Genomic DNA, 13,152 nt, shown 5'->3' on the forward strand with positions numbered 1-13,152 from the left:
CCACCCACTAGCTGTGTGACCCTGAGTAAGTCACTTCACCTCTCTGTGCCCTGGCTGCCCCATCTGTAAAATGGGTAACACTCAGGCAATGGAACCCCCCTCACAGGGTGGTGGTGGGCCCATACTTGGCAAGGCCTTAACATGGCAAGGAGCTGCTCAAATGTTAGCTTTTATTATTATTTTGAGATGGAGTTTTGCTCTTGTTGTCCAGGCTAGAGTGCAATGGTGCAGTCTCGGCTCACTGCAACCTCTGTCTCCCGGGTTCATGCGATTGTCCTGCCTCAGCCTCCCAAGTAGCTGAGATTACAGGTGCCTGCCACCATGCCCAGCTAATTTTCGTATTTTTAGTAGACACAGGGTTTCACCACATTGGCCAGGCTGGTCTTGAACTCCTGACCTCAGGTGATCCCCCTGCCTTGGCCTCCCAAAGTGCTGGGATTACAGGTGTGTGCCACTGTGCCTGGCTAATTTTTGCATTTTTAGTAGAGATGGGGTTTCACCATATTGGCCAGGCTGTTCTTGAACTCCTGGCCTCAAGTGATGTGCTGGTCTCGAACTCCCGGCATCAAGTGATTTGCCTCAGCCTCCTAAAGTGCTGGGATTACAGGCATGAGCTACCGTGCTCAGCCAATAATGAGGTTTGGATGAGGTCATGAAGTTCAGGTACTCATGAGAGGGTTAGTGACCTTAGAAGAAGATACACTGGAGAAATTTAACTTTTCCTCTCGGTCTCTCCTCTCTCCCTCTTCTCTTTCTTCTCTCTCTCCTCTCTGTTACCTGACTCCTCTCTCTGTCCCCCTCCTACTATCTCTTTGTCCCTCTCTCTCTCTTCCCACCTCCTCTCTCTCACTTTCCTCTCTACTCACCCCTCCATTCCCCCCAACTCTCAACACAGCAAGAAGGCAGCCGTCTGTAAGCTGGGAAGAGAGCCCTCACCAGGAACTAGCCATACTGACGTAGTGATCTTAGACTTCTAGCCTCCAGAAATGTGAGAAAATAAATTTTTGTTGTTGAAGTCCCGCAGTCTCTGGTGTTTTGTTACGGCAGCCTGAACTAAGACACCAGCTACCTGCATGGCTCCACCTCACCTTCCAGTCTCTGCTTAAACGTTCACCTGTTTTATTCCACTCCGTGGTACTTGTTCCTGTCTCATTTACTGCATCACTTGCTTCTCCCCACTAGAATGTCATTCCACAGGGCAGGGGATCTGGGACAGTTTTGCCACCTGCTACATCCCCAGCACCTGAGACAGTGTCTGGTATATATAGGAGGCGCTCAAGGAATGTGGGTGGAATTTCGTGAAAGGATAAGAGGAAGTAGGAAAGTTAAGAGGGAAGGAAGAAGGAGATGACAGAGGAGGAAGATAAAGGAATCAGGACAGCTGCCACCCTCACCCTTGGCGGCTGTCAACATGGTGGAAGCCAGTTCACACTGGCGGGTCTCCAGGTGGCCAAGGATGAACCAGCGGGGGAAGCGGTTGCTCATGATGGAGTCCAGCGGGCTGGGATGAGGTTCTCCAGCAGGAAATGCTGTCTCCAGTACAGGCAGCCTGGGTAAGAGGAGAAGTGAGCCATGGTGAGGTGGGTCTGCTGTCCCTATTCTCTCTAGGAGACAGAGAAGCCTCCTGTCTTGGCCTCCCCACTTCAGCCAGCAGAGCCCTGACAACTCAAGATGATGGAAGATGTGTGTGCAAGATGTTCACTGCAGTGTTGTTTATAAATTGATACATTTACTTATTTTAGAGACAGGGTCTCACTCCGTCACCCAGGCTGGAGTCCTGTGGTGCAATCATAGCTCACTGCAGCCTTGAACTTCTGGGCTCAAGTGATCCTCCCATTTCAGCATCCTGAGTAGCTGGGACTACAGGCATGTGCCACCATACCTGGCTTTTTTCTTTTTGAGACCGAGTTTCGCTCTTGTTGCCCAGGCTGGAGTGCAATGGCGCGATCTCGGCTCACTGCAACCTCACCTCCCTGGTTTAAGCGATTCTGCTGCCTCAGCCTCCCGGGTAGCTGGGATTACAAGCCATGTGCCACCATGCCCGGTTAATTTTGTATTTTCAGTACAGATGGGGTTTCTCCATGTTGGTCAGGCTGGTCTTGAACTCCTGACCTCAGATGATCTGCCTGCCTCAGTCTCCTAAAGTGCTGGGATTACAGGTGTGAGCCACCAAGCCCAGCCTTTTCTTTCCCTTTCTTCTCTTCTCCTTCTCTCCTTCTTTCCTTCCTTCTTTCCTTCCTTCCTTCCTTCCTTCCTTCCTTCCTTCCTTCCTTCCTTCCTTCCTTCCTTCCTTCCTTCCTCCCTCCCTCCCTCCCTCCCTCTGTCCCTCCTCTCTCTCTTTCTCTGTCTCTCTCTCTATAAAGATGGGGTCTTGCTATGTTGCCCAGGCTGGTCTCAAACTCCTGGTCTCAGGTGCTTCTCCTGTCTCAGCCTCCTTGTAAGCTATATTGCTAAGTGGCTCACCATATATGCAGTTTTGCAAGGCCAGGCACAGTGGCTCATGCCTATAATTTTAGCACTTTGGGAGACTGAGGCAGTCAGATTGCTTGAGTCCGGGAGTTTGAGACCAGCATGGGCAACACAGCGAAACCTTGTCTCTACAAAAAATACAAAAATTAGTTGGGGGTGGTGGTGGGCTCCTGTAGTCCAAACTACTCAGAAGGCTGAGGTGGGTGGGAGGATCGCCTGAGCCTGGGAGTTCGAGGCTGCGGTGAGCTGTGACAGTGCCACTGCACTCCATCCAGCCTGGGTGACAGAAAGAGACCGTCTCAACAAAAACAACAACAGCAACAACAAAAAAAGTTATTCAAAGTTGCCCAATGGTGGGATTAACAGCATGCAAGAGGACTCAGGCTAGCCTCATTCCAAATATTACCTAAACTTCCTTGCTGTTCCTGTAGATGGAAAATGAGAGTAAACATACTTATTTTGCTAGGTTGTTTTGAAGATTATATAAGGTACTGCGTCATGGACTCAGACAAGAGGCCAGCACATTTTTTCTTCAAAGGGCTGGACCACTAATATTTTGGGCTTTGCAGGGTCTTTGGTCTGTATTTCTTTTTTTTTCCTTTTCATTTTTAGAGAGTCTCGCTCTGTCATCCAGCTGGAATGCAGTGGCGTGATCTTGCCTCACTGTAACCTCTGCCTCCCAAGTTCAAGCAATTCTCATGCCTCAGCCTCCCGAGTTGCTGGGATTACAGGTGTGCGCCATCGTGCCCCACTAACTTTTGTATTTTTGTTTTTATTTATTTATTTTTTTGAGACAGAGTTTTGGTTTTGTTGCCCAGGCTGGATTGCAGTGGCACAATCTCGGCTCACTGCAACTTCGGCCTCCCGGGTTCAAATGATTATCTTGCCTCAGCCTCCCGAATAGCTAGGATTACAGGCATGCACTACCGTGCCCAGTTCATTTTGTATTTTTAGTAGAGACGGGGTTTCTCCATGTTGGTCAGGCTGGTCTCGAACTCCCGAACTCAGGTGATCCGCCCACCTCGGCCTCCCAAAGTGCTGGAATTACAGGCGTGAACCATGGCTCCTGGCCCTAATTTTTGTATTTTTAGTAGACATGGGGTTGCATCATGTTGGCCAGGCTGGTCTTGAACTCCTGTCCTCAAGTGATCCACCCCTCTCAGCCTCCCAAAGTGCTGGGATTACGTGAGCCACCGTGCCCGGCCGCTGATCTGTATTTCAACAACTTAATTCTGTCATTGTCCTGCCAAAGAAGCCACAGACAATTCACAGATGAATGGACATGGCTGTGTGCCAATAAAGCCATTTCTGGACACTGAAATTTGAATTTCACATATTTTTCATGTGTTATAAAATATTCTTTTGATTTTTTTCAACCATTTATAAATGTAAAAACCATTCTTATCTCATGGGCTGTACGAAAACAGGTGGCAGGCCAAATTAGGCCCCATGGGCTGTATTTTGCTGAGAAAAAAATTTTTGCATAGAAAAGTCTGTTGTCTAAATCTTGGCTCTTACCTGCTGCTCTTTCTAAATATTCTGGAAAAACACTCCCAACTCTGTGTGTGTGTGTGTCTGTGTGTGTGTGTGTTTTAAAGAGACGGGCCAAGATGAGAGGGTCGCTTGAGACCAGGAATTTGAGACCAACCTGGGCAATGTAAAAAAAAATTTAAAACTAGGCCAGGCGCGGTGGCTCATGCCTGTAATCCCAGCACTTTGGGAGGCTGAGGCGGGTGGATCACGAGATCAGATCAGATCATCCTCGCTAACATGGTGAAACCTTGTCTCTACTAAAAATACAAAAAGTTAGCTGGGAGTGGTGGTGGGCACCTGTAGTCCCAGCTACTTAGGAGGCTGAGGCAGGAGAATGGCGTGAACCCGGGAGGCAGAGCTTGCAGTGAGCCGAGATCGCGCCACTGCACTCCAGCCTGGGCAATGGAGCGAGACTCCCTCTCAAAAAAAAAAAAAAAAAAAAAAAATTAAAAACTAGCCATGTGTAGTGATGAGTGCCTGTAGTCCTAGTTACTTGAAAGGCTGAGGTGGGAGGATCCTCTGAGGCCAAGTATATGAGGTTGTGAAGAGCTATGATCCTGCCATTGCATTCCAGCCTGGGCAATGGAGTGAGATTGTCTCTAAAAGGACAAAAAAAGAGAGAGATGGGGTCTTGCTCTGTTGCCTAGGCTGGAGTGCAGTGGCAATTCATAGGTGGGATCATAGATCACTACAGCCTTGAATTCCTGGCCTCAAACAATCCTCCTTCCTCAGCCTCCCAAGCAGCCGGGACCATAGATGTGTACCGCCAGGCCGGATCCCAAGTTGTTTACAGGTGTCTCTGAAGGATGGTTTCAGAAGGCGTGGAATAGGTTTCACCTTGTTGGGCATGGTTTACTATCGAGTTGGCCTTTTCTTTTCTTGAGACAGAGTCTCCCTCTGCTGCCCAGGCCGGAGTGCAGTGGAGTAATCTGGGCTCACTGCAAGCTCCGCCTCTCCAGTTCACACCATTCTCCTGCCTCAGCCTCCCTAGGACTATAGGCGCCCACCACCACACCCGGCTAATTTTTTTGTAGTTTTAGTAGCGATGGGGTTTCACAGCGTTAGCCAGGATGGTCTCGATCTCCTGACCTCGTGATCCGCCCCCCTCGGCCTCCCAGAGTGCTGGGATTACAGGCGTGAGCCATCGCGCCTGGCCCCAACTGGTTCTTTTATGACGTGTCCTTATAGTGGAAGACTACGCAGTGATTCACGTCCTGTGTGATACGACAAATCCTGTAAGATGCAAAGCTCAATGAAAAAAAAGGTGCAAAGAATAGATACAGGATGTACCACCGGTATAAAAGGAGGACCAGCGTTCAATTTCCAGATTCTGGGTTTGCAGAAACCTCAATTCTTGCAGGATAGATACGAAAGTGATAACAATGCTTGCCTCCAGAGAGATCTGGGTAGGCTGAGATAAACCTGCCTAGAAAAGATCTCAGCTTTGTGTACCTTTTCATGTATCATGTGAATATTCTCAAACTCAAAATAATATTACACATTTAGCCAGGTGCAGTGGCTCACATCTATAATCCCAGAGCTTTGGAAAGCCGAGGTGGGCAGATCACTTGAGCTCAGAAATTCGAGACCAGTCTGAGCAACGTGGTGAAACCCCGCCTCTACAAAAAATACAAAAATTAGCCCAGTGCGGTGATGTACACCTGGAGTCTCAGATATTCAGGAGGCTGAGATGGGAGGATCACTTGAGCCCAGGAGGCAGAGGTTGCACTGAGCAGAGATTGCACCACCTTACTCCAGCCTGGGTGACACAGCCAGACCCTGTCTCAAAAACAAAAAACAAAAAACTCACATTTATACTTAACAATAGAAAGCACACCTGTGCGAGGTGGCTCATGCCTGTAATCCTAGCACTTTGGGAAGCCAAGGCGGGTGGATCATGAGGTCAGGAGTTCAAGACCAGCCTAGGCAATATGGTGAAACCCCATCTCTACTAAAAATACAAAAATTAGCCGGGCGTGGTGGTGCATGCCTGTAATCCCAGCCACTTGGGAGGCTGAGGAAGGAAATTGTTTGAACCCAGGAGGTCGAGGTTGCAGTGAGCCGAGATCATGCCACTACACTCCAGCCTAGGTGGCAGAATGAAAAGCACATGGCATCATCATCAAATGCCAGGGTGAGGGAGAATCAATCAACTAGACTGTGAGTTCAGGCTGGCCGGGTGGGGCTCTGAGCTCCCCTCCCATGCCCGCCCCTCTTCCCCCCAGCTCCCCCGCCCTGGCCACCTAGCCTCACCTCATGGCTCGCAGCGCGAGGCGATAGGCCAGGTCGGGGTCATGAGGCAGCAGTGCAGTGAACAGGTAGCGGGCACAGGTGTGCATGGGCACGCTCTCCCGGAACAGCACCTCCCCGAAGCCACTGAAGGGACCCCCTGCAGGAATAGCCTGAGCTCAGTGCCCAGGTGTGGGCTTGCCTCAGCCCCTCCCCAGGTTTCATAAGACCCCAGGCTTTAAGTAGTGGGTGGGCTGGCCCCTGGGTAGAGTGGCTGTGGCTAGATGGGTCCCCAGGGGTAGGGGTTCAGGGCTGAGACTGAGACAAGCTCTGGGTAATACAAATAAAAGACAAGGCCAGGCTGGGCGCAGTGGCTCACGCCTGTAATCCCAGCACTTTGGGAAGCCGAGGCAGGCGGATCACGAGGTCAGGAGTTCGAGACCATCCTGGCTAATAAGGTGAAACCCTGTCTCTACTAAAAATACAAAAAATATTAGCCAGGTGTGGTGGCGGGCGCCTGTAGTCTCAGCTACTCGGGAGGCTGAGGCAGGAGAATGGCGTGAACCGGGGAGCAGAGGTTGCAGTGAGCTGAGATCGCGCCACTGCACTCCAGCCTGGGGGACAGAGCAAGACTCCATCTCAAAAAAAAATAAAAGAGGAGGCCGGGACCGCGGCTCATGCCTGTAATCCCAGCACTTTGGAAGGCCGAGGCGGGCGGATCACTTCAGGTCAGGAGTTTGAGACCAGCCTGGCCAACGTGGGGAAACCCCATCTCTACTAAAAATACAAAAATTAACTGGGTGTGGTAGCGCATGCCTGTAATCCCAGTTACTCGGGAGGCTGAGGCAGGAGAATCACTTGAACCCAGGAGACGGAGGTTGCAGTGAGCCGAGATCGCGCCACTAGAAAAAAGGAAAAAAAAAAAGAAGAGACTCCAGGCACACTCCCAGGTGAGGAGCAGGGCTCAGATGCAAGGTGGGGCCAGAGGGTGGAGGTGGGGCTGCACCTGCCTTGGGGAGTGGGACCAGAGGCCAAGATGAGCAAGTCCGATAGCATAAAGGGCCTGGAAGGGGCAGGGATAAGCGGCTCCCTGCGGCGCTAGGGGACGGAGTATCACAACGCACAGGCCAATAGGGCCAGGCCATGGGCGGGGCCACTGAGGAACAGGCCGGGCCAGGGGCGGTGCCTAAGTTGCAGATGAAGGTGGGACGCCCTTGCTTTAACATCAGCCACTTGGCTCATTGGCTCCCGGGAGGGAAGGGGGCGGTGCCTCAGCACAAGCAGCAGTTACTGGCTGGCAGCACGCATTAGGTGGCGGGAAGAAGAGCCGGATCTCTCCTTTTAGAAACTGCCAAGGTATGAGTGGACAGTATGACCAGGAGGCGGGGCTAGGGGCGGGGCTAAGGCGGGGCCTCCCATCTTACAGCAACCCGGCCGCTACAGGACCAGGGGCAGGACCCTACCTTTCAGGAACAGCCAGGCCTAGGGGCGGGGCCTCACCTTCCAGCAGCAGCCCCGCCTGTTTGCGCAGCACTTGCACCAACCGCTCATCCAATTCCACTTCCTCCAGCAGGGCCAGCAGCTGCTCCTCGTTGCGCACCACCTTGTCCTGGGCGTACAGCCCCTCCGGCAGGGCCCGCTGCTGCCCCAGCCCCAGCAGTGCCACCTCCAGCGCCAGCACCAAATAGGACTCTCCAGGGCTCCCGGGCACAGGCACGTGCTGGTAGGCCACCTTCCGCTTCTCGAGGCCTGAGTCTGGGGGAGACAGGGCCAGGGCTGCTGGAGACAGATCCCCTTCCCTAAGACCCCTGTAGCCCTTTACCCCAAGCATGGAGACTTGGGCACAGGGTAGGTTTTAGAGGGAGCCCAGAAGCTCCCAGCACTCACGAGGTTGGGGGAGCACGGGAGCCCCACCTTCTAGCAGCAGCTAGGCCTATGGTGGCCTCACTTTCAGGAGAAGCTAAGCCTACTGGCTCTGGGCACTGGCCAGGGGAGGTAGCCAAAGGTAGGGGCGTGGCCAAGGGTAAGAGTCTGGGAGTTACCTTATAGGGGTACTGGGCCAGGAGGCATGGCCAGCGAGGAGGGGTTGTCCCACCTCCTCCAAGAGTCCCCCATGTGAGTACCTGGGTAAAGGGTAAGTGTCTCCTCCTCCAGACGACAGGCCTCCAGGAGCGCCCTGCAGAGGCAGCCAATGGGGTCCAGGGGGTGCCCCACCCATCCTTCACTGTTGGTGATGCAGGTGGAACCCTTCTGGAGCAGCTCTGCAGGTGGAAAGATGGGGCTCAATGCCCACACACCTGCCCAAGTCTCTAGGAGGGAGGGGTATTCCTCTTCTTGACCTGCCGTCCAGTCTAGCCCCATAATGCCCACCACCTGCTCACCTGATGGTCACCTTCAACTTTTTGTTTGAGTTGGGGTCTCGCTCTATTGCCCAGGCTGGAGTGCAGTGGCCTAATCATAGCTCACTGCAGCCTCGACCTCTGGAGCTCAAGCGATCCTCCTGCTTCAGCCTCCCAGAGGGATTACAGGCATGGGCCACCATGCCTGGCCATTGGACGCTTTTTAAAACACCCAAAGTGTCATTCCCCTCCTCATTGCCCTTATTCCCTCTCCACCTCTCTGAAGATAAGGCCCCAACAGCCTTTAGGGCTCCCAAGGACCAGTATGAAGTTTTTTCATATACTGGTGACCTATCTCATCTGGAAGCCAGTCCTCCAGCCTTGTCCTCCAAGACACGTACTCTCTTCCCTCCTGGCTCCTGTTCACGGTGTTCCTTCTATTCTGAGCACTTCCTCCACCCCCTTCTCCTGGGTAACTCCTGCACATTCTTTTTTTTTTTTTTTTTTGAGACGGAGTTTCACTCTTGTTGCCCAGGTTATAGTGCAATGGCGTGATCTCAGCTCACCACAACTTCCAGGTACCTCCCAGTTCAAGCGATTCTCCTGCCTCAGCCTCCTGAGTAGCTGGGAATACAGGTACGTGCCACCAGGCCTGGCTAATGTGTTTTGGATTTTTAGTAGAGATGGGGCTTCACTATGTTGGCCAGCCTGGTTTCAAACTCATGACCTCAGGCAATCCGCCGGCCTCCGCCTCCCAAAGTGCTGGGATTACAGGCGTGAGCAACCTCGCCCGGCCATGCACATCCTTAAATACTCAGCTAATGAGCCACCTGGCTAATTTTTAAAATCTAGGTGCCTTTCACTGATGCTGCCAAGCCTGGTCAGAGCACTGCTCGGGTCCCAGGGCCCCCATGTTTCCTCCATGACACGCTTTTCTTTGTTCAATTTCCTGATAGCTGATCCATCAACCCCATCAACCAGCTCTCTCAACTGGTGGCCTCCCTCCTGTCCCCCACCCCCATATTCAGTACACAATGTGGTTTTTGGGGCTCATACAGCCTCCTTCCCTCCCTCCCTTTCTTCCTTCCTCTCTCTCCCCCAATCTCTCTCTCTCCCTCCCTAATCCCCTTTCTTCCTTCCCCTCTCTCTCCCCCCCCACCCGCTTTCTTCCTTCCCCTCTCTCTCCCCCCATCTCTCTCCCTCCCTCCCTCACCCCCTTTCTTCCTTCCCCTCTCTCTCCCCCCATCTCTCTCTCTCCCTCCCTCACCCCCTTTCTTTCTTCTTCTCTCTCTCCTCTTTTCTCTCTTAATTTTTTTATTTTTTGAGACGGAGTTTCGCTCTCTCACCCAGTCTAGAGTGCAATGGTGTAATCTTGGCTCACTGCAACCAACCTCTGCCTCCCGGATTAAAGCAATTCTCATGCTGCAGCCTCCCTAGTAGCTGGGAATACAGGTGTGCGCCACCAAGCCTGGCTAATTTTAAAAATATTTTCAGTAGGACAGGCATGGTGCCTTATGTCTGTAATCCCAGCACTTTGGGAGGCTGAGGTGGGTGGATCAAAAGGTCAGGAGTTCAAGACTAGCCTGGCCAACGTAGTGAAACCCTGTCTCTATTAAAAATAGAAAAATTAGCTGGGTGTGGTGGCGGGTGCCTGTAGTCCCAGCTACTCAGGAGGCTGAGGCAGGAGAATCGCTTGAACCAGGGAGGTGGAGGTTGCAGTAAGCTGAGCTTGCACCACTGTACTCCAGCCTGGGTGACAGAACAAGACTCTGTCTCAAAAAAACAAAAAACATTTGCCAGGCGCAGTGGCTCAAGCCTGTAATATCAGCACTTTGGGAGGCCAAGGCGGGCAGATCACCCGAGGTCGGGAGTTCGAGAACAGCCTCACCAATATGGAGAAACCCCATTTCTGCTAAAAATACAAAAAAAATTAGCCAGGCATGGTGGTGCATGCCTGTAATCCTAGCTACTTAGAAGGCTGAGGCAGCAGAATGGCTTGAACCTGGGAGGCGGAGGTTGCGGTAAGCCGAGATCGCTGTTGCACTCCAGCCTGGGCAATAAGAGCGAAACTCCATCTCAAAAAAAAAAAAAAAAAAAAAAAAAAGAGGAAAAAAAAGAGATGAGGTCTTGCTCTGTCACCCAGGCTAGAGTGCAGTGGCACAATCATATCTCACTGCACCCTTGAACTCCTGGGCTCAAGTGATCCTCCTGCCTCAGCCTCCAGAGTAGCTGGAACTACAGGTGTGAGCCACCATATCCAGTTAATTTTTTTTTTTGTAGAGACATTGTCTCACTGTGTTGCCCAGACTGATGTTGAACTCCTGGCCTCAAGCAATCCTACCGCCTTGGACTCCCAATGTGCTGGGGTCACAGGCCCGAGTCCCCGTGCCCGGCTGAGGCTGACCTTTTTTCTGCTGCTTGTAGCTCTCCAGCTGATGCCGCCGTTGCAGCCGGAGCGTGTTGATGATGGCACTGGCCAGCCGCAGGGCCTGCCGGGGGTATCCGTGGGCACGCAGGGTGTCCACACGGGCACAGGCAGTGGGGAAAGGTTCTCCCAGCCACAGTGGGCGGCCTTGGGGGTCGAAAGTCGGTTTGTCCCCACCCACGCTGCCTGTGAGGCTGGGCCCATAGGAGTCACTGGCCAGGATCCTCTGCAGGTAGGCGTCATTCCAGTGCAGCTCTCCAGCCAGCAAGGCGCGGCCAAATACCGTGTGGCGGGGACTTGTGGCTGCCACCTCTTCCTCTTCCTCCGAGCCTGCAGAGAGGCACCCAACATGGCCCAGTGAGGGGTTTCCCTATAGTAGTTGAGCTGTGGCCACTTTCCCCACCAAGTACTAATTGGGGTTTAGGCCTGGGCAAAGCTATCGGCGTACACCATCTCCCCAGTCCTTGAAGCCACCCTTCGAAGATGCCTGTGTGGGCTGGGCATGGTGGCTCACACCTGTACTCCCAGCACTTTGGGAGCCCGAGGTGGGAGGATCACAGGAGGCCAGGAGTTCGAGACCAGCCTGGCCAACAGGGCGACACCCCATCTCTACTAAAATTAACCCTGGCGTGGTGGTGCACGCCTGTAATCCCACCTACTTGGGAGGCTGAGGAATGAGAATTGCTTGAACCCGGGAGGCAGAGGTTGCAGTGAGCTGAGGTTGCGTCACTGCACTCCGGCCTGGGTGTCAGAGTGAGACTGTCTCAAAAAAAAAAAAAAAGGAAGCGTGTATGTGTTAGGAACTAGTACAGGCCCATCACACTGATGGAAAACAGGTTGAGCAACTAACTGGCTATCTGTCTTTCTCTTCCTACTTGCTATTTTTCTTTTCTTTTTTTTTGAGACAGGGTCTCACTCTGTCGCCCAGGCTAGAGTACAGTGGTGCGATCTCGGCTCACTGCAACCTCTGCCTCCCAGGCTCAAGTGATTATCCCATCTCAGCCTCCTGAGTATCTGGGATTCCAGGCATGCGTCGCCGCACCCAGCTAATTTTTGTATTTTTTGTAGAGACAAGGTCTCACCATGTTGCTCTGGCTGATCTCGAACTCCTGGCCTCAATGAATCTGCTTCCCTCAGCCTCCCAAAGTGCTGGGATTATAGGCGTAAGCCACTACACCTGGCCTGTACTTGCTATACATTTTTTTCCCTCTCTCCTCAATCTCTGTCTTCCCTCCTATCTACTCCTCTGTCTGCCTCTTCCCTCTCTCTATCCATCTCTGCCTCTCTTCACTTGTCTCTCTCTCCTCAGTATCTCACTTTCTCCTGTTTGAGTCCTCCTATCTTTTTTCCTCTCTCACCATCTCTTTGCTCCCATAACTAGTAGGAAGCCAAGCCAGACCAGCCCAGGACTGCAGGTGTTTTAAGCATTTTACTTCACTTGTCCACTTGGGCTGCCATTGCTCCTGCCCTCGGCACTCACTCTTTCCTGGCTGGACAAGTTGGGATTAGTCCTGGGAGGACAGCCAAGGACTGGGGTCCGCTTTGCTCTGCCCCACTCTCTGTCGCTCCTGGGAAGAGTACCATGATGATAAGTGGGGCCACAGTTAGTCGTGATGGTTTTGGGGGGCATGGTAAAGACCCCTCTCTCCTACCTGGGATGGGGGCCACGGTGGGCTGCAGGCTGGGGCCGTCGAAGGAGTAGTTGCCTTCTTCCAGTGGGCACACGTCGAGCTTGTCCCACCTGCTGAGCAGCTGGAGCCAGCCTGCCCTTTCCTCTGGTTTGCAGTGGGGGCTGAGGACGACGCAAACCCACAGGGCCCCTGAGGAGGCACGGGGCAGGCTCAATATTCCTGCCAACAGCGGCAGTGACACACACTTCCGCAGTGCCCACTGTGTGCCACTTGATGATATGCTAACCCCTCACCTCGACCCTTGGAAGTTGCAACCCACAGCCTTTACACCTTACAGACAAGCAAACTGAGGCACGGAGATGTAACACGGCTTGCACAGGCTCACACCGCTGGTAAGTTAGAAGTTGGGATTAGAGGGTCAGGCGCAGTGACTCACGCCTGTAATCCCAGCACTTTGGAAGGCTGTGGCGGGCGGATTACCTGAGGTTAAGAGTTTAAGAACAGCCTGGCCAACATGGTGAAACCC

The 13,152-nt window shown here is 52.8% G+C and overlaps 1 protein-coding gene across 3 annotated transcripts in view; it reads right to left on the reverse strand.

The window, feature by feature from the left end:
- Positions 1 to 13,152, reverse strand: part of ZSWIM4 (zinc finger SWIM-type containing 4) — a 36,834-nt gene that overhangs the window by 7,643 nt on the left and 16,039 nt on the right. For 2 of the 3 annotated variants that reach the window (XM_037992369.2, XM_037992371.2), the window contains exons 6-11: positions 12,648 to 12,815; positions 10,975 to 11,325; positions 8,355 to 8,492; positions 7,732 to 7,986; positions 6,256 to 6,391; positions 1,395 to 1,549 (exon numbers count right to left, since the gene is read on the reverse strand). In XM_037992369.2, coding sequence (XP_037848297.2) covers positions 1,395 to 1,549; positions 6,256 to 6,391; positions 7,732 to 7,986; positions 8,355 to 8,492; positions 10,975 to 11,325; positions 12,648 to 12,815 — 1,203 coding nt within the window. The remainder of the gene's footprint in view (positions 1 to 1,394; positions 1,550 to 6,255; positions 6,392 to 7,731; positions 7,987 to 8,354; positions 8,493 to 10,974; positions 11,326 to 12,647; positions 12,816 to 13,152) is intronic. The other variant, XM_037992370.2, reaches the window with a different exon arrangement.

Source organism: Chlorocebus sabaeus, chromosome 6, assembly GCF_047675955.1.
Source record: "Chlorocebus sabaeus isolate Y175 chromosome 6, mChlSab1.0.hap1, whole genome shotgun sequence".
Taxonomy (NCBI): domain Eukaryota; kingdom Metazoa; phylum Chordata; class Mammalia; order Primates; family Cercopithecidae; genus Chlorocebus; species Chlorocebus sabaeus.